Genomic DNA, 25,267 nt, shown 5'->3' on the forward strand with positions numbered 1-25,267 from the left:
AAACTAATGAGATTGGAGGAAAAAGTCAGATGAAATGGGCTTTTGTGCAAATGGAATAAATTCACCCGCACTTATTCCCTTCCAAACCTGCCTGAAGCATATGAGCAAGTCTAACTGTTTCTGTCTGTGAAGAATTTTATTACTTCAAATATCCCAGCAAGTGACTTGAAGGGTAAACAAGATATGTACAAAAATTACTCCTTGACGACTGGGTTTTTTTTTTTTTTTAAGAATTTCCTCCTTCTTTTCCTCCTAAAAACTGATCTTCAACCAGAGCACAAAGCCCATTTATTTTTGGTTTGTTGGCCTAAAAGGTTTTCAGAAGCTCAGCTCATTGCACCTCAGCTGGAATCAGCAGAGCAATTGCAAGCTGAATGAAGGCAAACTCTTCTCCCTGTCCCCACAGGGAATGATTTATCAGTGCAGAGTCGTTCTACAACTTTCACATGCAAAGAAAAAAAATATTCCACACAGCAACTTTATTTTTAGTGAGACAGAACACACGTATTATCCTAGGAGCATTAACACTTGGGGTTTCACAGCAGTGTGCTGCTCTTTCCAGGTTTTAAATAATGATATGCAGTATATTAATCAATAGAGCTGATTGGGAATTTTCTATTGAAAAGGTTTTTATATGTTTTTTGTTTTGTTTTACTGACAGAAAAGGTCTCCACAAAAATCAAAGTCCCACAGGAAAGTTTCAATTTTGTCAAAAAATGTTCAAATTTTTCATCAAGAAAATGGAAACAATATTCACGTTGCCCCAGAAACATAGAAGACCAGATTCATCCGCACTGCAGTCAGGGGATGAATCTGGCCCAACATGTTTGATCGACATACAAGTGATTTCATGTGTTACACCAGGAAGATCCAGATTGTACTGTACCTTCATGCCTGCTGCAGCAGCAGGTCCTCCTGGGTCCACAGCCTGGATATGGCAGGGTCTCCCTCCACGGACCACAAACCCCCAGCCCACAGCATCCCCCACAATCTACAAGCAGAACAGAGGTACTGTAAGGGCAACACAAAGATTTTATTGCCTTCATGTAAATGACCTTGCAAAGGAGTTCTGCTGAACTGATGTGAAGGTCAGCTTTTCACCTGGCCCCATTATCACTTCCAGGAGTGAATGTCCCACATATTCTACAGTGAGATAGTGTGGGGCCCACTCTAGACTTTATCAGCAGAGGCAGGCCAGCTTCAGAAAACATCGCCCTTTATAATCTTTAGCCCAGTGGTGAGAGCACTTGACTTGGGAGGTGGGAGGCCCTGGAGCAGGTCTTGAACTCAGTATTCTCCCTCCCCAGTGAGCATCCGAACCACGAGGCCACAGGCTATTCTGTGCTGAGTTGGTCTTGGTCTCTCCTATTGAAGCTGTTCCACTGTGTGTAACTACTTCAATATTCACTGAGCCAAAGACAGCGAATAACTCTTGAATCTAGTGATTAAGGCACCCACTGGTAGGTAGGAGAGGATTTAAATCTCGGCCTGATTCAAAGTTGGGATCTGACTCCACATCTGCTGCCTCCCAGGTGAGTGCCTTAAACGCCAGGCTAACGGGTCGCTCTCCCTCACTCTCTCTAGAAGAGTTCTCCTCTTGTGTTTAACACGCAGCACTCTAGAGAGCACTCCAGGTTCTAGACTGACACTGGCTCTTTGTTAAGAGAACTCTTTACGGAGATGCCACAGTTAGTATTCCAACCATGTGAACGTGGGCTGGCTTCCTCGTGCTTCCTCAAGACTCTTGCCTCCTGCAACCTGTGTTCCTCCATCCAAGTTCCATGCAGCTTACAACAGCCTGCATGCCATTTGTGACCACCTCTGTTCAAGGACAGGTATATATAGTGCAAATAAAATAAGTTACACTAAGAATATACCCAGGCTCTATATTGCTGATTTCCCCTCTAACAGGAAACCAACCTGCTCGACCCCTGACACCTGCTATCACTCAGAGGGGCCACAGTGTATTTCTGGGCCATACACCACATAAGACTCAAAACCACAGGGCTTTACTGCAACCATGGCCAAAGTTACTTTCTAACTAGTGTTCCATGCTGACAGGAGTGCAAGGATCACACACAGACAACACCAGATTTAAAGCAAGTCACGTGCAAGGAAGGTACCTCGAGACACTGCTCTACCATGCATAACCCTCGCACTTTTGCTGGCAAGGTAAGTTACATGCTGAGCGAAAACAGCCTCTTTCACCACTTTCCCCATCCCCACCCCAGCTTGTCTGAGAAGTTCGCTGTAACGCTGAAAGCCAAAGCTTTGTGCATTTGGTCAACTGAAACAAAAAGAACTCTCAAAGGGCATCACATGTGACCAAACATTAACGCAGTAGCAGCAGCACGGCTAAGGACAGGAAGCGAGCTGTACAAAAGGACCAAAGCAGCAGCTGAAAGGTCCCGCCTGACAGAGGTGAAGGACAAGGTAAGGCAAGGCTGGTCCTGAGGAGAATGGATGGCATGTCCTTAAACACAGCACTCAGAAAGAGGGTAAAGCAGGTAGGCAATTTTTTTTGCACCCACTAATTTTACAGCCAAGAGGCCACTCTGGGCTTGTTCCACAGCTCTTCTGCATCCTCTTGTGCTTGCCCTGGTGGGGCAAGTGGGCTTTTGATTGGCTACCTGGAGATTCCCCCTGTATAAAGTGAATCCCACAGTGTCCTAGAGGTGGACTGAAGGACCTGGCTCCTGGATTGGAGATGCATTCCATTCCATTCCTGTGCAAAGGAGCGAAGAAAGGAGATGTATGCAAGTTGATGGAGGGAAAGGGGGGGGGAATAGAAAGATCTTCAGGATCCTGATTGTCTCACTATGTGTGCATACAGTCAGTGCCTAGCACAAGAGGGCCTTGATCTATGGAAGTCTCTAGATTCCAAAATAATACAAATAATAAAAACACAACAACTCAGGTTTCCGACGGCATCCTGGAGTCTTTTCTGTGTAATTACAAAAGTTTGGGTTGGACTACAACCATGAGAAACAGGAGCTCGGCCTGTGCACGTTCCCACTGTTCAGGATGGTTTCCTAATCTGACGCTCTCTTCCGAACGCACAGAACATTTTAACAAACCTAGTGATGCCTTCAGCTATGTGTAACTGGGTCATAGGAACCAGATGGAAAGGTGCCAGGAAAGGGAAACGGATGCCCTAGTGTCTTGGTCAAGTGAGGCTAAAGTTCTACAAGCCTGCATGAAATGCAATAGAGTTTTCTACTTTAAAAAGGACTTTTTTCTCCTCCCCCCGACATATATACAAAACCTCAGTAAGTGGCAGCAACCTGGAGACAGTCACTGCCAGTTCAAAACACAAGGATATCCCAAGGGAGCAGCTCATGAGCCTCACAAGCCTAACGAAGACAAAAAGTGTAGCTGTTAGAAGATTCAGTCAAAGTAAACACACAGGAATGAAAAACTACAGCAAAGAGAGAGCTAACAGAGCGGCCAGGAGGGTTTTTAGCAGAACTGCTAATGTAACAATGCTGTGACTGGTCACTTACGGTTAGCGTTTTCTTGATGTATGGAGCCCCAGGGGACAGGAGCTCTTCGTTGGTGACAGGCCTCTTTAGCACTAGAACCAAAGGTGACAGTTCTGATTAGATTCAAGCATGCAAAGGTTAAACACAATGTAATGCATAACAAGGAAGAATGAGAAGTGCCAGCCTGGAGAATGCGTGGAGGAATCCTCCGAAGCTTTTCTATGCAAAAGCATTCTACAAAAACAGAGCAGGTCTGAGACAAATACAAAGACGTCTTCCTCCTCTGTACCTCTTCTAGACAAGTATTAGAACTGACAGGGGGCAAAAGGTTTCCACTGAAACTTCCCCCTGCACCCCACAACAAAAGAAATTATTTTTTACAAGAAAAACAAAATGTTTTCAGTTTTTGAAAATGGAAGTTAAGATGCTGCTTTTCAAGGGGGACCTGAAACATTTTGATGAACACACAAAAAATTGTTTTCTTCCAAAAAAAAATGTTTGTAGAAATTAAACATGTTGCAATGTGCTCTAATACACACACATATACAAAGCCCAGCATTAAAAGGCCCTTCTCCTTAGAAAGGCCAAAAACACACACCAGAAACTTGCAGCTTCTAGGCGTGCTGTTCTGGAAACATAATTAACCTCTTCAAAAAAATAAGACACCTCACCTCAGAAAACTTTTTCCAAAAGTTGTGTACAAGTAAAAATGCTCAAGAGACCATAACTTTAATACCTTTCTGATATAATACTGTTTGTTTTGAACCAGGGAAGGTCTGCCCTGACAGGAGAGGAAACATACAAGATCTCAGGAAAAAGTTGTTTCATTGCAATGAGAGGTGGTGTATAAAATGTGGCTTACAGCAGGAAAACAGCTTCAGTCATCACTACGGAGGCGCAAAGCTAAGGCCTTTCTGGTGCCCATCCTTTTGCCAAGGCGACATCACACTGCCATCTGTCCCCTGCACTACAACAGGAATTGAACTGCTGCATGCAAGATGAACTCCCTTAGCGTTGTTCATGCAATTCCACCCTTTTCCTTTTAGGCCCATTGACATTAGCCTTCTTATCGCTAGCCTCAAATCTAATGTCATCTCTTCGGCCCCCACCCGAGCGTTAGATAAGTGGCACTGAAAGGTGAGACCTGACCTGATTTGGGGTTGCATTCGACTGCTGGCAGGAATCCCAGGCTGGGCGTAGCCGTGAAATAGGGGCTGGAACTTCCGGCAAGAGAGGTGACGCTGCTCCTCCGAACGGCTGAGACTATTTTGATCTCCTTGGTGGGTTGGACTGAAAGGCACAGATACAAGTTCCTCCTAGATCTTTACTAGGGGTGAGCGGACTGGTTTGGAATAATAACTAACCCTCCAGCCATGGCCTCCTTTTGCTAGGCAAAGACTCATGAAGGAAGACACGCTAAACCTTCAGAGTGTCTTCCTTCATGAGTCTTTGCCTAGCAATGGCTGTGGGTGTGCGCATTCAGAGATTCCAAGGCCAGAAGGGACCATTGTGATCATCTGGTCTGATATTTTTTTATAACCCAGGCCACAGAACTTCCCCCACAATAATCCCTAGAGCAGATATTGCAGAAAAACACCCAATCTTGATTTAAAAACGGTCAGTGATGGAGAATACACCACGACCCTGGCTAATTTGTTCCAGTGGTTAATTACTCTCACCATTAAAATGTATGTCTTATTTCCCATCTGAATTTGTCTAGCTTCAACTTCCAGCCATTGAATCGTGTTAAACCTTTCTCTGCTAGACTGGAGAGCCCATGATTCATATTTGTTCCCATGTTGATACTTATGGACTGTGTTCGTCCCCGCCTAACCTTCTCTTCAAGCGAAATAGATTGAGCTCCTTGAGTCTATTACTGTAAGCATGTTTTCTAATCCTGTGGCTCTTTTCAGAATCCTCTACAACTTGTCAACATCCTTCTTCAATTGTGAGCACTAGAACTGGAGACAGTATTGCAGCAGCCGTCACACCAGTGCCAGCTGCAGAGGTAAAATAACCACTCTCCTCTTACCTGAGATTCCCCTGTTTCTACATCCCAGGATCGCCTTAGCTGTTTTGGACACAACATCTCACCGGGAGCTTGTGTTCAGCTAATTATCCACCACCATGAACCCCAAAACTTTTTCAAAGTCACTGCTTCCCAGGATAGAGTCCCTCATCCTGCAAATACAGCCTACATTCCTAGATATATACATGGACCCATATTAAAGTGCATATTGTTTGCTTGGACCCAGTTTACCAGGTTCAAGGATGCTCTGAATCCATCACCTGTCCTCTTCAAAATTTAGAACTACCCCACTGTATGTGTCATCTGCAAACTTTTCAGCAATGGTGTTCTGTATCCCTTCAGGTCACTCATTAAAGCGTTAAACAGCGTCGGGCCAAGAACCGATCCCTGCAGGATGTTGGCAGAGGTGGCAGCAAGAGCGTTGGTAACAACCAGGCCTCTCATCCCCAGGATTTAGATCCATTTTCCTGCTTCTCATGTTGCTCTGCTTGTTTCAGCTTCTAACTTGACCGCTGCATCTCAGCACAGCTGAAGTCAACCCCAAGCCATAGGAGCTCGGATTTCTCCTCTGTCTGAAAGCTGAACTGGAAGCAGTGTGGGACTCTCCTCCACCACAGATAGGAGACCTGTCAGGGCCTTTACATCAAGGGGAAGTGCACAAGGACTGCTGGATCATCAGTGCTTTAACAGCAGCTCCCTCTGAGGGGGTGTCCAGTGCCCTGCGCTACACAGGCGGGCAGACAGATAACCTGGAGGTTCCTTCTGCCAGGGAAACAAGCGGTCACTCAGGCCTAACAGAGGAGCCTTTACCTGTTCCATTGGGAAGGGAAAACCCAGGAGCAGAGAGGCTTGAGTTGTTTTCCTGGGGGTGTGAGGGGAGAACGTGGGGAGCACAGCAATGAGCTGCTAGGACACAGCCCTAGGACATTGCCAGACACCAGTCCCTTTGGATGGCCATTCAAAACCTGCAGCAATACTACCTGCCCTTTACACAATCTCAACATAAGGGATCCTGAGCAGCACCTCCTCCAACCTCTCTCCGTCCTCCCAACAGCATCCCTGATTACCTGAGAGGAAGCTGGAGTTGCCTTGCTCTGGGTTGAGCTTGCGGAGGCAGAAGGGGCTGTCAGGGCTTTCCGACAGAGCCCGGGGCGAGTTCTCACTGAGCAACTCCGTGAGCCGCCGCCTCCGGTGGAAGTTGATCCGAAACTGGTAGAGCAGGTTACCGTCAAAGAAGTGGTGCCGGCTGGAGACTGGGAAGAGAATGGGAAAGGGTAGAGCAGCCAAGGGGGCAGGGGGTCTCAGAGCAGAGAGGAGCTACATCGTCACCATTCAACAGCAGGGCTGGAGAAGGACACCTGTTGCCGTGTTACCTGTTCTAGTGAGTCTCACGCTATTCTGTGGTTTTGTTTTCTTAAAGCCCCAGCTCCTGGAGTCATGTGATGTGGTGAGACTCTCAGCTTTCATTGGGGAAAAAAGTGAGTTTCTAACCCTCATGGTTGCAGAGAAAAGCTTGAAAATATGACCCCGTAAAGGTAAAAATCAAACCTAAAGGCCCAACATTTATTATTTTTAAACTCTCGGGGTTTTGGGGAGCCTGATTCAGGATTTTTTTTTTTTTTTAATGTTTAGGATTTGCGTTCCTATTCCCATTTTCAGTATCACAAGGATCTGCTGAGGGAGAGGAAGAGAGCTGTTCCATTACCAAACCCAGCCATGGGGACGCCTCTCTAACAGCCTGGTGGCAGAGTGTGGGACTACATCTCCCACGATGCCTTACATTGCAGGCACACACCAAAGTAATGGTGATAATATGAAGTAAAAAAAAAATTCCAGTCGCTCACTGCAGTCGCTCACCATGCAGACTAGCCCTCCGAAACATAGTGCCTTAGAAACGGGCCAGATGTTGAACGAGCCCCTCCACTTCAACTGCCTGGTTTATAACGTTGATGAGGAATCTCAGGTCTGAGATTCTCTCTCTCTCTCTCTCTCAGACACAGAGCATGTGCACGAGCAGGTTTTGAGTGTCTCGAAATCCAGATGTGAATCCCAGCTCTGTGGTTTTGGGAACGACGTTCTGAAGAGATGCCAAAAAGTGACTCAGATTCCGTCTCGAACGTTCGAGGGTGACACCAGACCGCCCAGGTCCAAGAGGCCTCTATCCCAAATATAGAACTAAATGGACCCATTGCTATCGCTGAGTAGAAACGAGCACTCGGCTCACAACCAGCATTTGTTACTTGGTATAAATAGGGGTTTGTTCCCAGCACAGCAATGATAGCGAGCCCCAGCCTTCACCTTCCTTCCCCATCCCCAGGAATTTCAGCTTACCATGCTGAATGATTCCATGTTCCAGCAGTGCTCGGCCCAGCTCCACAGCTTCCTTTCTGTTTCCCGTCTCCCCTTCCTGGATGAGCCAGTCAATCATTTCACAGCCCAGGAATGTCCTCTGGTACTTCACAGAATTCTCCTCCCTTGCCTTCAGTATTGAGTCTTCCACATTGATCAGCCTGGCACAGAGAAGAGACATGGCCAGAGGTAAGGAGCAGGATGGACCAAGAAAAGAGATCTTTTCTTTACCCCTATAACTACGTGAGCAGGTTGGCAGGAGCTAAAGCCAACTGAAGCATGGATTGTCCTACCTGTAATGATCAGAGAGAAAATAAACAGCAGGGGGACCCAACACAGGTTGCTATCCCACAATATGAGCCAGCTCCTTGATTATGTAACTCCAAGTGTCAGACTTTTCTCCTCTCGAGCCATTAGCTCTGGGCAGTTTTTGGAATGACGTTGTTCCCATGACATATTGCTGTATGTGGAGGATCCAGAAGATCAGTCTCATGGTGACATCAAAGCCAGTAAGAACCATGAAGACCATCTAGGATGTTTCATGGATTTGACTGCATTTTAAAGCAGGCGGTCATGCTGGAATGGGTAAGAAAAAGAGAAGTCCTCAAAGAAAGGAGGACTCTCACCTAGCATGGAGACATGAGAGGTAAACGGAGGAGTCTGTCCATCCTTCTACTTACAACTCCACCATAAATAAATACTCATGCCTCATTGAGATGTGGTTTATAAGGCATAGGGGGCTGGAAGTGCTGCTTTATAAGGAAGGATAAAGAACAAAGCGGAGTTTGGCTACCCAGTAATGAAGGTGTAATAAGTGTCTAAGGATTTTGAAGGTGTGAACTCCATGAAAGGGGAACTCCTTAGGGTGGAGCAGCAAAGTGTAGCTGGACAAAATCAAAAAAGGAACATTGTAGGCTGAACAGTAGGATAAGCTTCCAAGGAGTGCACTTTGTTTGAACAAGAAATCTGCACTGGTTTAATTAAAGGTGCAATTTTAAACTGAATTAAGCCAATGCAAACCCTCGTGTAGACACTCTAGGAATCAGTTTAAACTAAGATGAAATAAGTAGCCACATAGCCTGTTGTGCCGGTTTAACTATATCAGTTTAAAACCACCTCTTTATTTAAACACTTGTGTAGCTTTCTCATAGATACAGCCATTGGGCTCTCTGAGGAAATGGCCAAAGCCGCATTGCTTAAGATAAACATGGTGAGAAAATGCACTATTAAAGTGAGATGTGTAACCCATCTGATCAGAACCTAAATTCTAGGCCTCATTCAGAACACAGCTCTGGAGACAGGTGAGTCACTCGGAAGTTTAATGCACGCTGTGAAAAACAAGCTAACTCTGAAAAGATTTGCTGTAATGAACTGGGCAAATAATTGTAACACAACCCAAAGCCGAGTTAGAAAGGTAGCGTGGGAGTTCTGCTTGTTTCAGGTGAAACCATGCAAAACATGCTCCTTTCACATGGATTTGAATCAAATCCAGGCAAAAATATGGTGGTTTCAGCACAGCCAATTCAAGAGCAACTCAAAGCAAGACTGAGCATGTGAGCTGAAAAGCAACAAAATGTTCCCTTAGCCTCCTGAAAATCTAAATTGCTGGGACAGGGCACGTCTTAAATGCAGTTAAACCCACGGCTTCCTGAATTCAGAAAGTTTAAAACCGATGAGTCCACAAGAGGGTGCACTAACCTCACACATGCAAACAGCTAGATACCTTCAGGATGTATTTCTCAGGGCTTGTCTACCCTGTGTAGCACTTCAGTGTAGACACGACCAACGCCAACAGGAGGGATTCTCTCATCAGCATAGGTAAATCATCTCCTTAAGAGGTGGTAGCTAGATGGATGGAAGAATTCTTCCTTTGACCTAGAGCGCTGTCTACGGGGGGAGGGTTAGATTGTCTTAACTACACCACTCAGCGGTGTGGATTTTTCCACTTGGTTTTCCAGTGTAGACCAGGCCTTACACTATTTTGTTTAGCAAAAGCACAACAATAGAAGTATAGCCTTAATCTGCCAGCTTCCGACAGATAAAAGTCAGATCACGGGTCCAGTAGAGGATAGACAGGGCTTGCTGAATTCTGGACAAGTTTGCCAGATGGTGGGCTGTCACTTCAGCTGCAGTTGGAGATTCGGATTGTTAGATGTTTAGCAGTCAATAGAGTATTAAGATGAACAAGTGCCTGAAGTAGCCCGGTACAGAACTGATTTCGGTCTGGCCTACACTTAAAAATTAGATCAGCCTAGGCACGTTGCTGGAGGCCCTGAGCGTCATAGTTAGGGCCATCTAATCCCCGGTGTAGACGTGGCTAGTTTGATGGGAGAATTGTTCCATCAACCTGGCTGCAGCCGTGCGGAAAGATGGATTAACTACATCCATAGAAGAACCCCTTTCATCTATGTCGGAAGCGCAAGGGTGCTGCAGGAACACAATTACAGCCCCGTACTGACACACCCTTAGTGGCTAAAACGGGTTTAAACACAGGATCGGATCTGACTCTAGAAAGAGAACATTTCAGAGACTTAGACCTAGAAGGAGTGGCAAACAAAAAGTTATGGAGATAGAAAATAGCTTCTCTCCCCTATTTGGGAATTGGTGGCAGTTGAGATTTCATTTTTTGACAAAAATAAGACCTGATTTTTTTTCCCCTTCTTCTGCCTCCAAATTTTGTCACTGGAAAAAGGGGGGAAAGAAAACCCAAGAAGCCACAAAGGATGGAGGAGGTTGGGTTTTCAAAATCCAAAAGCATTGTGGTTGTTTTGCAAAATGCCCAAAAAAAAGGGGGAGAGGGGGAATTTGGAAAAAAGTTAAAGTTTTTCCAAACTTTTCCATGACAAACTACTAACATTTTTCCACCTGCTCAACCAAGAGCCCAAGGAAAACTTCGCATGATGGGAGATGCCAGCAATAACATCCAAGTCCAATGCAGGAAAGGACAGAGAAGATTCCTCTTGCTAGAAGGCCAGTGGTTTGCTCAGAAGTGAGTAACTAGTTGAGGAGATTGCATATAACTTCTGGAATTTAGTTCCTCAATTGCAAACCAAGCCTATCCGTCCAAGGTTTCATTTCAGGCAGAATAGTTGGCCTCTATATAGCTCTTTTTATACTTTCTGAAGCACTGTACAAGCATTGATCATACAGGACAGCCCCTGCAGGGTAGGTATTTTTCATTCCTGTTTAACAGGCAGGAGAAAAGTAAAAGAGACAGAGAATAGGTGATTTGCTTAAGGTCAGAGTGAATGGGTGGTTGAGTGCTGGAATGCCAGGTACCCAGCCCTGTGCTTGGCCCACTGGAACCTACTCAATAATTCATCATAATGGAGAGAAGGGGGAGGGCTGCGGTTAAGACGTGATGGAGACTCTGGAGATCTGAAACCAGAGACTTCCTGGGAGGTCTCCCAGTGCCTCAGCTTCGCGTCTGTAAAATAGGGATAATGGACACATGGCATGGGAAAGGCTGGATTGTCGTCTCCTATTTACCAAACACGTTCTATAGGGCAAGGACCTGCTTCCTAGGTGTTTGCACAAGGCTCGGATCTCAGTTGCGGCCTGGAGGTGGTTACCATAGTGACAGCAACGGTTTAGAAGTGTCCTCTGGTTTGGGAAGCCAACAGAGTACAAACTCCGTCAGCTCTACCCAAATCCAGCTGCTCATATCAATTTAAAAGAAGCAGAACAAAGGCCAGCACAGCCGGACAGGCTGGTGGATTGGCTGAGCCATCCGGATCTAACAACCCAGAAACACCCGTCCCCTTTAAATCGTTCCCACCTTATCTTAACTCTTCCTTCCCACACCCACAAAAGAGGGCAACAATGCTGATCAACTACTTGAGCTCTGCCTTCCAGTCCTATTCCTGGAATGCAGAGATCCAGATTCTCCAGCAAATTTCCCAAGTCAGCCCCAGAGTAAAAGCTGTTTTTTGACCTGGAGGAGTAATTTTATTAGAGACATCTCCATACAGAGAACGTATCTTGGCCTCACAATGCTCCCTACCCCTCCCCATCCCTCTCTCGGGGAATCCACTCCTTGTGACTGAATGAAAGGAAGCCTTCCATGGAATCGAAGGTACTTATCCGGGTCATCCATTACCATAGTGTCTTAGCATCTCACAATCTTTAATGTATTTATTGTCACAACCCCTCTGTGAGGCAGGGTTGGGCTCTTATCCCCATTGTACAGAGAGGGAAATGATGCAGAGAGAGTCTAAGTGATTTGCCCAAGATCACACAAGAAGTCTGTGGCAAAGCAGGACCTTGCACCCAGTCCTCCAAATCCTAGGCTAGCACCTTAACCATAGGCTAGAGTCCTGTATGTACTAGCAATGGATCAAAGTCAAGAAGTTCAGATCTGGATCTGAATGCAAGCTTCCCCCAAAGCGGAAGGGCTCCGACCCTGCATTCCAGCTCACAGCCACCTCTGAACTCCAGGGAGCCCTGTTGCTTTGCTGCACTGAGAAAGGCAGCAAAGACTCAGAGCAAGAGATACCAGCTGATGCTATGGAGCAAGAGAAACATTGGCAACTGTTCAGATCCCCGGCGCCGGAGCTGCAGCTGTGAAGGGCAGCCAAGAGACTATGCAGTGACAGACCTTGCAGGCAAGGACTCACGTACGTCTCATAAAGGCTCTGCCCCCTCATGAACACCTTTACATCCTTGTCGAGAGGGAAGGTCCCGTCGTCCTTGCGGAAGCGGTACAGCAACTTGGCATCCTTGTAATCTGAGTGTTCGTCACAAACTGAAATGAAAAATCAAAGCAGACGACATCAGGGCTGCGATACCAGCCATAATAATGCAAACACTAGAGCTGAGCTTGGAATGCCAGCTGGAGCACAAAGACCGTTTTCAGCCATTTAAGAATTGCAGACAATGCACTGGGGCCCAGTTTCCAGCCCCCCACTTTGATCTGTCTAGAAACCAATCCTGCATGCACTAGAGCAGATGGGCGTTCAAACACCAAACAGGATCCCATGCACAATAGCTTCACCCCCACGTTGCTGGCAGTCAGTGACATACACAGAATTTTGCTTGAAGGAACTGGAGTCAGGCTTGAACTAGATCCCGAACAGCGGCATTTAGAACTCCCATTAGAGGACTGAATGGACCAGGAAGGATTTTTTTCTTTTTAACGCTAAATTTTGCAGTTCGCCTATAAACTTCAAGAAGAAATGCAACCCTCTCATGGTCTGTTGGGTTAAAAAGTCCCTGCCACATTTAGGCAACCTTGGGGAAGGTGTGGGAGGGGGGAGATGTAGCTGCCAAAAACCCGTTAAATTGCCTAAGAATATTTACATTCCTCTTCCCCTATTGCAGATGCTCCGAAATCTAAATACAACTATAAAAGAGACTTTTCCCACACAATCAATCAATCTGCAGCTCCCCCCCCCCCGATTCATTCACATGGCAATCCATCAGTTCTGACATCAGGGGTTAGATCTTTAAAGTTAGGTGTGTGCAACTATAGCCACCTAATTTAAGAGACAATACCTCATTTGCATGCACACCTTGGGTATTTGTGCATTCCTCATTTGTACATGTCCGGTTGGTAGGTGTGTGCAGAAGGTAATGTGCAAATACGTGTGATACCATTGAGACACACTATGGTCACAGAGACAGGCCAAGGGGGGGTTGCCCATTTGTTGGCTAGCAGTGAATGGTTCCCATGGTGTTATGATCAGTTTCATAGGAAGGAGAAAGAGGGATTAATGGAAGTGAAGATGCTCAGCACCTTACGAGCTTGAACCCGCGGACAGGAAGATGTACTTTTGCAGCTTGACGGCCTGGTGGATAATACCCGATTTCCAATCCTGTCTAGTGTATGCTATAGTTCCAGGTTAGACCATATCTCACAATTAAGCAATAGCCCAGGCAATGCACTTCATGGTAATATTCTTGCACCTCTCGTGGGTGTTGGAATTCTTGGGGGGGGGGAAGGATTTTAGCTAGCCAAGTGCATGACAATTCTCCCACATGGGAGTGAGCAGAGATCCCTGTTACTAGAGGACTAAGAAAAAGAAATGATCACAACTCAGGAAATAAAAAAGTCAGCCTTGTGCATTAAACAGGTGATTAATGGAAACATGGGAGGAGGACCAATAAAAAGCTTCCCGCGTGCCCAGCATTCCAAAAGCTTTAATTAAATAATGGGTTTCTTTGAAACGGTCAACCTGGCTGTGAAAAAAAAAATGGCTGGAAAGATGGAAAATAATCAGATTTAAGTGTTAATGGTTAACCCTGACCTAATTACTGCTACTTTATGCTGCTGTGATAAAGCGCAGCAACAGAGTGTATTTTTATTCATGGCAGCTTAATGTATAAGGCATTAATCTCTCACTAGGCAGCAGATAGCAACAGATAGACTGTTTGCATTGCAGTGATCAAGGGGGCTATTTCTATGCTCCAATACAAAAGAGGGGTTGAAGGCAACGAAAGCTGCACCTGCCTTCCACGTCCTCAGCTCTGATAAGGAGAGCGTAAATACACACTCCAGTGTTTCCACATCTCCTGTCCTTAAGGTTTTAGGGACAGGTTTTCAAGAGAGCTCAGCTCTTGTTTACGCACTTAAATAAAGTGGGCAGATCCTTCCTCAGGGTGCAGCATCCGCTACTGAGAACAATGCCGTATTATCCCATCTTCCCCCACTAATATCGAGAGCGACGGAAGTAGAGCTCTTCTTGAAAATCTAGCCCTTAAAATCTGAACTTGATTTTCAGCCTCTCCCCCATTTGGATCTGCACAGTCACCCCAGATGTCATAAAGTGAGAAACTCTTCCTAACAAATCTGACAGATTAAGTTAATCTGGGGCCTGCCCCAGTCATTGGTCTAGTCCAGCATCTAGCACACAACAGGTGTGCAACGTTGCACTAGGTGCCTGGGTGTTACAAGCCACAGCTATTTAAATTCACCTTGGACTGTCATTTCTGTAAATAATCTTATGTTTCTAGTGGGCCTTTCATCCTAAATGGCCCCAAAGGTGTTCGCTATAGTTACATCATCACTATCATGAAGATACTTCTGGGGCAGAGCTGGTCAAGAACAGAGATGGGTACATTTTTCCACAGACATTAACTACGCCCCCTCTACCTGTGCATACACACAGTACACTGCACCCTCATCTAGGTCAAACATGCTCTATTTTGATCATTTTGAGGGAAAATTGGGTTTTTGACTACAAGTTTTTCCATACACAGGAAGTATTTGCTTTCCACAGATTTCATTTTTTCACTGAAAGATTTTAGTTGAAAACATAAAATTTTGAGGAGAACCAACGGGGCATATTTTTGGTTTTTTGGCATTCCTTCTAAAACTTTCTGTGAGGAAAAAAGGTTTCAGACTACCCATGTTTAGACCCATGTTTTGTCATTTTTAGCCAAGAGCAAATCTGTCTGGTCATTTTACAACCCTCCCCCAAAACGGGAGGTTTATGGTTAAAATCCTGCAGGTCTGTAAGAGAGAGCAGTGTCCCTGGTTCAGAGAGTGGATGTTGAACTCTGGGTGGAGTGCGCAGAACGAACAAATAGCGTCTCATGAATAAGCTCCCACATGCCAGCTAGCGCTTCCTGCTGCTAGTCAGCCCAGAAATATGCCGCAAGCAACCTAATACAGAGAGAGAAATTTTGGGCCTTCTGCTTCTGACAAGAACCAAGAAAGATGAGCAATCGCAAGCTGGAGAGAGTCATCACAATTCCTACAGGCCTCAGAAAAGGCTGAGTGTTAAGTGAAGATTTGAGGAAGAGGGGTTGGAGGAGTGTTCTGGCCAAACTAGTCTCAACCTCCCTAGCAAGACAAGAAAACCATTCAGAGAAAAACACTGGGTTCTTTGGAGGACACACTGAAGACAACTCTTAAAACAAAACTTTTTAGACTCCTTTCCCTCCTTGTGGTCTATAACCAGACTAGCGAGGCAGGATGCTTGGAGAAAGAATCAGGCTATCCATTGCCTCATGTACTCTCTGCCCCACAGACAGAATCCCGCCAACCCTGGAGTTCTCCTCACCACAGCCCAAAGCGTTGCTTGTGTACTCCCCACCCTGTCTCACACTGTGGGAAGAAGGCAGTGTTGATTTTGGTTTCAGCCCCCATCAGGCTATATGTGACAGACACAAGCCAGCCTTGTGCAGCTTTTGAAGGGGAAACATGCCGGAAAAATATTCTGCCAGACAGTTGGTTAAAAGCTAAACATTCAGGCTCATTCAGCACAAGTCACCCTTGCTCCTCCCCTGACCATTTGTTCTCAGATGCAGATTTCATCTTTGTTAAGTGTATCACAGAGCGTGGGCATCACTCAACAAGTTCACTCGGAGGGTCAATTACAGAGGCTGTTTCCATTCCCTCAAGTGCCCTATGGTTATATGGCTTGAATCCATGCATTCGACACTGAGGACAGATGTTACATCCTGCAAAGTCAAGCAGAAATGCAGAAAGACTTCCATGAAACAAGAGATCTGGCTGCAAAACCTACATCCCCCGGGATATTAAAGGGAGAGAGGACTACTCATTTAAATAAGTGCATAGAGAGTCATTTGAGTCTCTCTACAGATGGTTCTAGCTTCAAGCATGAGGACCTCAGACACCCCAAAACTTGGGTCCTGTTCAGCTATGGGGTTTTGGTTTGGCCCATTATAAAAAACAGCAAATATCTGCAAAAATGTGGACCCATGTTCCACACCCATTTACAGCTGGGTTGTAAGAACTGGGGTTTGGCTTTAGGACCCATCAATGTGGTAGAATCTCCACCCGTGGATTCTTTCAGTCACGACGGAGGGTCTAGATGACATGCCCTGGTTCAACCCACAGTTACTGAGCACGATGTATGAATCAGTGAGTGAAATTCTGCCTTATGCAAGAGGACTTAATGGGCCCGTCTGGCCTTTTATTGTTCCAAGGAGGGAGAAAGCAAGCTCACTTTTATTCTCCACTTAAAAGCTTAAAAATAAAATGAACTGTCTTGCCCACCACCCCATCCCCTCTCCTCCCATCACAAACCAAGTTGATTGCATTCTCTTCTCTAGCTGAAATGGAGCTGGTATTCTCGTGTAGCACTGGGTTGGGAACAGGGCTGGTAGATAACCCTGCAGTGGGAGCGCATGCAGACGTCACTCTGCCAGTGGTGCTGCAGTGGTGTTGTTTTGGAAAGCAGGGTGCAGCTTGTTATTGACCCTACGGAGATCTGATCGCAGAGAAGGGGTTTTTAGTTTCTTGAGGATAACATGGGAGTTTTTGATTGTGGGTTAAACAGCTAGATGGTTTCAATCCAGAGGATCATCTCCCATCAGATCACCAAAGCAGGAGCAGCAGCGCATTGGGATCTGGTTCCAAACACCCCCAAGTTTCAGGGAAGTGGGGGTGGTCTAGTGGGGGATTTTAGCCAGGCTCATCTCTAGTAAAGAGAAAGTTAAATGCAAGACAGCCACTTTTCTCACTACCAGCAAGCGCCCGGAGCTATAACCAGTTGCAGTATTGTTGCATCCCCGCGAGACACTCCTCAGAAGGTTATTTCATTCATGTACAGCCATAGACTCTGCTCTGGAATAGCTGTCGTGCAGTGCAACCTGAGAAATAGCGCAATTAAATAGGAGCCTAGTTCTGCAAATCTCTGCTACAGTGGGTCATCCCAGGGGCTTCAGCAGAACTACTCACATGAGGAAGGATTGCAGAAGTGGAAGCTAAATAGATAAGTCGGGCTGACAAGTGGGAACAGACAGAGAATCTACTAGCCCAGACATGGTGAATTTTCTCTCTTGGGCAAGTTAAAGGGTAACTAGAGTTTACAAACCATGATGGATGATGTAATGGTCCATTAGCTTCTGCATTAGGCGGATGCCCGTCTCTCGGTCTGGCGCTTCCTTGTGGTCAATCAGCCAGTCTGTAAGCTCCTTTGCAACAAAGCAGTTGGGGTACGTTCGGAGGTGGTGGCGCCTGTCCTTAATAAGCTTCCCATCATGAAGTCGAAGCCTAGCAAGTGAGAGACCACCAGGAAATGAGAGTGTTACTTTGGAGACCTCTTAGATTGCATGCCAGTGATGGACGTGCCACCATAAGCCTGGAGGTTATGGTCATTTAGACAAGAGTCTGGATGCTTCACCAAACCTCTTTAACTGCATGATTGTTGGTTTGTTCTCAAGGTTTCGGTCTTGAATGTTTTCTGGTACCTTCCATTGCTAGTCCTGTCCAGAACACAGAGCACAAAGTAAAATGAAAGTTGTAACCCTCATAAATCCATTGGTCCTGGATTTGGTTTGAACTAGTTCTTATTTTGCTAAAATCAGCTGATCTCTCCCTAATAATGCACAGTAAACAAATATGCTCATAGGTATTCAGTATAAGAGGAGACATTACAAGATGCTATTTTTTCTGTATTAAAACACAGGTGAGTTATTTCATTGGTGACAGACCATAACTGCTCCAGAATTTAGAGGTTGATAACTCCCCACCACCACCTCCACACACACATTGCATTGTTAAATTTTACCATCATCTACACTAGCCTGAGTCTGAACAGCAGTCAGGAAGTTATTTTTACATTATTTAGAAAATGCACATCCGCTGACTGAGGTTTGTGAAGAAAAGCAAGAAGAAAACCGTCACTCATGCCTGCCCCAGCCTGTATGTAGCTAGCTCTTCTCATCATCACCATGAAGGCAAGTCCAAGAGGTCAGCTATAGTATTCAGCATTAAGCACCAAAGAGTAGTAGCAGGTCACATTGAGCCAGGGTGGGAATGTCAATAAACAACACTCGATTTTGCTGTATGTATTTGACAAGGACTAATATAAGGCATACCACTTCACGCAGTTATGAATTCCTATACAAACTTAGACAGTACACATTTACCAGTGTGTCCAGTCTGGAATGAACGTCTGATATGCATGGGATACCGATACTAGAAAATTAGATTCTGTACGAGATACTTCCATCAACAAAGAGTCTGGTCTAAAAAAATTAAAATTAGAACTGACATTGTCCAACCAAATCTGGTTTAGATAGTGGGGGGGAGGGGAATACAACTGGGATATATAAAACTCCGGGGGTCCAATCCTGCAAAACCTCAACATCACAATTAGCTGGTTACTTCACTGGAAATATTTGTGTGCATAAGGGTTCCACATGATTAAGGCTTTAAATTTCGTAATGACCTTCATAGCTGAACAGGATCACAACTCAATCATGTCTTCTGTTCAAGCGAAAACCAACTGGCAATGACAAAACCGAAGGTATCAAACTTGGCAAGCATTCTGCCTCAGTCATTACTGTTTCCAAAATATTAACACTAGAAAAAGCACAGTGCATGAATCCTACCCAGACAGGAGAGGTTTGATAATATCTTCTGTTCAGCACAGAGATATTTATCATTTCAAAACATTCATTGTAAGACACTCTTGCCCAGTGCCATTATATCATGCAAGGACATTAATCACGGAGCATTTCTTTGTTTAATGTCTTCCGGTGGGTTTTTTCCCCTGCCCACAACAGGACTTTAAATAAATTCTATTAGGTGTCCCATGGATCATTTCCTATATGAGATACAATTTGTGAGATATAGCATTAAACAGCATGCAAACAATTCCTGCACCACTATTCACTATGCCCTGGAACCACAGATCCATGCAGAATTTATGTTAAAGGGTTAAGGGAGCAAGAGAACCTCAACAGTTTGCAGCTTGTGAATTCTTGGACAAAGGAGAGCTTAACAGTGGATTACTGCAGTTAAGATTGCCAGTTAAGAATGAGAATGGAGATCTGTCTGCCCTCTGGGCAGTTTGCATGTGAAGGGACTCGCGTCTAGCCAGCAAAACTTGCACGTGTAAGTGCTGCTGCGCCTGCCCGATCATCCGACTTGCCAGAGCCAGTGTGGCATACGCAGGCACCAGCATGGGACTTGTGAATGTAACCAGTGGGAATGCACAAGCGTGGTGAGGCTCGTTAGACGCCTGCATTCAATAATTTGGCCCATAGTTATCGGGGGGGGGAAGGTACGGTAGAAACTCTAGTTCAGGGACTGTGCCATGTCTGTCAGCTGCTCATTTGGCTCAGCAGTAACTGGTGATAAGCGCAACAGGGTCAAACAGTGTTAGAAATTGAAGCATAGTGAAGCTCAAGACCTTTCCAGGGTCACTCCTCCCTATTAACTACACCTCCCTGCCTTTGGACTTTACTGTAGGCCTCTCCAATTTCCTCCACCTCATTAGGGGCCCCATCCACACGGAGTTCAATTGCTGCTGGCTTGAGCCTTAGATCCTTTCCAATGCCACAACCAATAACTCACCCATCTGCGTCCTCCCCTCAAAATAAAGCCCTTTGATAATCTCAGTCTGAATTCCAGAAGTTTTGACCGTTGCCACCAAATTCAACATGAAAAGTGGAGTCTTTGTGTAAGATAAACCTGGACTTCAGCAGCGTATCGGGCCCACAGTTGTTTAAGACCCACCATGGGATGAGCAAAGGCACCAGGGTAAAGGAGATATTGCAAGGAGGGAGCCTTGCCACGCTGAGAGGATGCGTGTTTCACTGGAGGAACAAGCAAAGAAGCACCTCAAACCTTTTTCCAAACTGGTTTCCTTTGCCTTATATTAGAAGCATCCTCAGATTTAGTATCATGTCTATGAGGGAATAAGCACAGTTTCGGCCCACAAACCCTGCATTATTTAATTTTTTTTTAATTCTGTGAGCATGCACAGTGCCCACGAGCACACTACGGAGTGGCAAGAAAAGCAATCCAGTAATCCAAGGGATTTCCCAATCAAGAAATGCAGGTAGAGTTCACTCCTGTATTTTATGGAGTGAGATAGCCTGCTTTCAGATGACCAGCCAACAAGGACCCAACCCTCATGTCCTCGTTCAGCTTTTGTTCTAGTTTTACTTGAAAGTTTTGTTCAAGCAGGAAGAAAGCAAACATTTTAAGTGCCAAATTTTATCTCAAGAGAATAATCTGCCATGCAACATTGAGAGTCGCCTTTTATTTAAGGGTTTAGGAGGTGAGGAGGGAAAAACATCCTGTTAAAATGCCATCAGCATTGGATGCCAATTTTAAAGGTCCGCTGCCCAGCCACCCTCTCCATAAAGAGCCTGACAGACATCCCCCAAAATGTTATCTCCTTCGTACACAACAAGAGAACTGCAACTTTGTTGGAATGTTTCTTACAGATAAGTGTTAAACCAAGAATACTCTATTGTATCATGAGTCTGAAGATGTCTGTAAAACGTTGTCTTGGATATGAAAACACATTGAACACAGAGCCACACAAGGATGAGCCCAAACTGAAACTAGTTGGGAAAAAAAACACAATTCGGAGGGTGTTTCTGTTTTACAGTGTTCATTTTTCACTTTTTAGAATTCGCAAAAACTGTTAAACAAATCTTGTTTAAGAGAGCTCCTGGCTGGCCGCTGGGACTGAGTAAGGACTGAACCCAGGAAGGCCTGCAGGAAGACAATGTCTCCAGGGAGGAAGCCATGGGGGCATAGCCCCATACCAAGGCCAGGACTATTTAAAGATTGAGCCCAGGGAGGGCCAGAGAGACACCACCCTAGGAGTGCTGAGAAGGCCCCTGGTGTACTGTCTACCCTGAAGGCATTGTTCCGTTTCACATAGTGTGTGACTTGGCCAGAGAGCTGAGTCACTGAAAACCCACCTGAAGAACTCTGATAGGTGTCACCAGAAGCTGAAAGACGGCAGACACATCCAACTAGAAGGGGGCACTTGTGAAAGGTGGGTGCCACTCCATTGCACAGACATTGCATTTAGATTAAAAATGTTGAAGAGTTAAGTGTCACAATTGTAAAGCCATTTTTGACCAAGTAATTTGGTTCAAAGCTTTTGACCAGTTCTAACTAAAACCCCAGATGTGAACACTCCCAAACTTTGGGGAATTCAGCATTGCGTTTGAACATTGAGTCTCAGACCCATCTCCCATGTATAATTATCAAGGCACTGACTTTGCTGTACTGTATGTAGCTATGAAACAATGATGACCTATGTTTTCAGTGTACTGTACCTTTAAAATTCTAACAAGTCCCTCATATTGCTCTCAAAATTACTGCAGCATGTAACAGAAGACACACAACATGCTCTCGTGTGCACATTACTTTTGTTATTGTTTTCCTTACTCTAAAAGGAGACATTACACACATTTTTTTGTCTGGAAAGACATAACACTGAGTTATTTGACACATACATACATAAAAAGTATATTATCTTGAGAAAGGCAAATCTAAAAAAACCCTCTGATTTATTGTCATCTTGCTTCCAGACAAAGATTGCTAAAGAAGGGTGTGTAATATGACATTTAAACTTTTTCTTTTACATGCCAAAAACCATTCGTGTTCTGTCAAAAAAAACCACAAAAAAAAACTACAACCAAACAAAAGCCCACAGAATAATACAAGGAGAAATGGGCAACTAGAACACAAGAGTCAACAGTTATGAAACACTTTCCTTTTTGGCTGTTATTCCTTGTGCTGCCTTCGTGTGCATTTGTTTTGGATAGGTTGGTTGGGCAATCATGATGTTTCTTTATCAAGGTCACTATAAGGACACCATTATTCACGCCCTGTGATTTTGTTCAAAGGCAAATCCACAGTACTTTAAGGGAGGGGTCCTCAAGTGTCCTGCAGGTTTCTTCACTGGCATTTGTGTTTTGTTTAACACACAAGAGCTCACTAAACTATGTAATTGTTTAAACAGAGAACAGATAATCCACTGTCAGAGATTTGGGGCTCAGACAACTCTCAATTATCCTCTCCTGATGAGAGAGGCTCCTATCCTTGAATCTAGCTTTCCTTTGGTGCTGGTTTTCTTTCCCTACTCTTAATTTTTCACCCCTTTTAATGAATGTAGGGCTCAAAGGTTTCAGATTGACCAAACAATAACCAAATAATGCAATAGGATTGGTAACCAAGACTTCATGCTGGCACAAGAGTCCACGCCTGCAGATCTGATTCCAGGATCAAAGGCCTAGAGAGAAGTCCTCCATCCACAGAGTCAATACGGGCAATGGCGGTTCCAGCTTCTCCACACTCTTCTACTAATATCCTTCACACCTAGAGCGGCCCAGAAAACACGATATATTGTCTGTGAACATTTTTTAAAGAAATGAACTGTTCTCAGTTCTTCTGCTCAAGAGTTGCATGGAAATTTGCGGTTTTGTTTTTTAAAAAGATTTGAAGGTTTTTGATTTTTCATAGAAAGCTTGGCAAAAGTTTGAACAAGAACATTTTCCACGAGACTTTTCAACTTAAAGAAAGGCCTTTTACTGATAAGAAAAAGGTTTAGAACCACAAATTGCAACTAGCTTTATCCAAAGAATGTCTGGAGAAAACACATATAATGCAGTATTTCATCTCCATGTCCATGTGGCCCAAAATTTTCAAGAGTGGCTAGTGATTTGAAGAAGCCTCAACATTCGGGTACCCAACCTGAAAGGGCCTGATTTTCAGAAAGTCAGGCCCCTATAAGGTGTCTCCAGCTGAGCACCTAAATATCACCAGTTGCTTTTGAAGATGTTGGCCACCATCCTTAACCAGCTGATAATCGTAACCTTTCTGATTGGTTTCTGGGGAGATGGTGCACTAGGAATTGGACTAATACTTCTCAATGCATTTAAAATAACCTACTGTACAACTAATGAATCTGAAATCTGTATGGATTCTCGAAATAACAGCAAAAAATGTTACAAATCTGATTGTTTCTCTCCTTCCAAATTTACCCTTTAACTCTATATTTTACATGCCACACCAAAAGGTTCTTGCATTGGGTCACTTCCAGTCCCAGTGAGACATTCATAATGCCGGACAGTATGCAGAGCTGAGCACCAGCTCGTTTGCAGGGGGGATGGTATTCAGCTGGTCTTCCAGCTGACTCGTAGGCTTTGTCTTCATTATTTAAAAAAAGTGCATATCTTACATCCACATAATGAACTGTTTGAACAATGGTCCCTTCTGGCCTTGAAATGTATGAACTCTGCAGAGAGACAAGGTACTGGTAAATCTTACCTTGATGTAGCTAGTCACAGTTAACCCTGTCTCACTCGTCCAATGTTTACCTCGACTAGCTACCTGGAGAAAGAAAGATTACTTGTTTTGTCTCCACTAGGGTTTTACATTGAGTATAACTATCTTGTGTTAGCTCTCTCTCTCCCTCTCAAGAAAAGAAAACCACCACCTTTGGTTTTGCAGTGAGACACAGCCTTAACGTAAACGGAACCACTAGAATACCTTATGTTTACATAGCGACTTCCATCTAAAAAGGCTTTACAGACCATAGACCAAGTTCTACCCTTGGCTATTGGAGCGAGGCTCCCATGACACAGCCAGGCCTGGTCTACACTACGTACCGTAGCATGCATATCTCTCGTCGACTCACTGGCATTCCCTTACTGCGGTTCTCCACTGCACTGCGTCGACTGGAGATGTCCTCCCAGTTGATGCAGCCTTCTCCTTTTGCGGGGAAGGGGGGTGGATTTATTGGGTTGACCGGAGACCACTTCTGGGATCAATTAAGCGGGTCTCCACTGCCCATTCAATCGATCCCGCTGCATCAATCCGTGTAGCCCTGGCGGTGTAGACATATCCTCAGGTCTTTCCTTCAGTGTGTTCCCAGTCACTGAGGACTGGTATAAGTGCTCTGTAGTTCTCGCTCGCAGTTTACAATGATGTCTTATATCAAACTAGAGTAAAATCCTCTTCTAAGAGGATCAATTGGGGCAACTCCCCCGTTTATCATCACTTTCAAAGGAAAATGAACTGTGGAGCCATAAACCAGTGAACCTCCCCAAGTCAGATTCATGCCTAGAAGCAAAGTCTCTGTTTTAGAGCAAAAGATTGGGCTTTGAAATGCATAGTAAAGCTCCACGGTGGGTTACTCGTGTAGTACTTAGCTCTAGTTCACACTCCCACCGCAATTAAATGCAGAGGAGTAGCCCTGAAAAAGAGGGACAAGATTATTTCGCAAAGTGATCCTTCTCTTCTACATCTGTCCTTCCAGTCCAATCCCCCCCAATGCTCAGTAGAAGGGGAGGACAGGCAGAGCAGCACATATGGAAACTGGCTTCTGGAGATGAAGCTTTGAGCCATAAAACAAGCAGGAAATTAACAAAAACCAATTGTGCTGTACTCCCAGTTTGCGTGAGCACGAGTACATTCTTGAGGGGAGGGGAGAGGATTATATAATTGTAGCAGCCAGGTTAGCGCTGTTCAAGTGGCACCAAGTTTTCTTTTCCCCCTCCTATTTTTAATTTAGGCATGGGAGACTGAGGGCTGAGTTTCAAGAAGAAATCCAGGCAAGATCAAGCTTGCTTTCCAGTCAAACTTTCTGTAGTAAGGAAAGCCCGATACTCTGATTGTAAAGACCAGAAGGGACTATTATGATCATCTAGTTTGACCTGCATAACATAAGCCAGAGAATTT

The 25,267-nt window shown here is 44.9% G+C and overlaps 1 protein-coding gene across 3 annotated transcripts in view; it reads right to left on the reverse strand.

The window, feature by feature from the left end:
- Positions 1-25,267, reverse strand: part of LOC137157008 (DEP domain-containing mTOR-interacting protein-like) — a 38,603-nt gene that overhangs the window by 6,949 nt on the left and 6,387 nt on the right. Inside the window, exons 2-8 of one of the 3 annotated variants that reach the window (XM_067554089.1) lie at positions 17,643-17,821; positions 12,481-12,604; positions 7,843-8,021; positions 6,579-6,764; positions 4,632-4,772; positions 3,504-3,574; positions 887-991 (exon numbers count right to left, since the gene is read on the reverse strand). In XM_067554089.1, the coding sequence (XP_067410190.1) occupies positions 887-991; positions 3,504-3,574; positions 4,632-4,772; positions 6,579-6,764; positions 7,843-8,021; positions 12,481-12,604; positions 17,643-17,821 (985 nt within the window). The remainder of the gene's footprint in view (positions 1-886; positions 992-3,503; positions 3,575-4,631; positions 4,773-6,578; positions 6,765-7,842; positions 8,022-12,480; positions 12,605-17,642; positions 17,822-25,267) is intronic. The other 2 variants (XM_067554091.1, XM_067554090.1) reach the window with 2 other exon arrangements.

The sequence above is a fragment of the Emydura macquarii genome, unplaced genomic scaffold (genome assembly GCF_026122565.2).
Source record: "Emydura macquarii macquarii isolate MOO-44397 ecotype Brisbane River unplaced genomic scaffold, CSIRO-AGI_Emac_v2 contig_1483, whole genome shotgun sequence".
NCBI lineage: Eukaryota > Metazoa > Chordata > Testudines > Chelidae > Emydura > Emydura macquarii.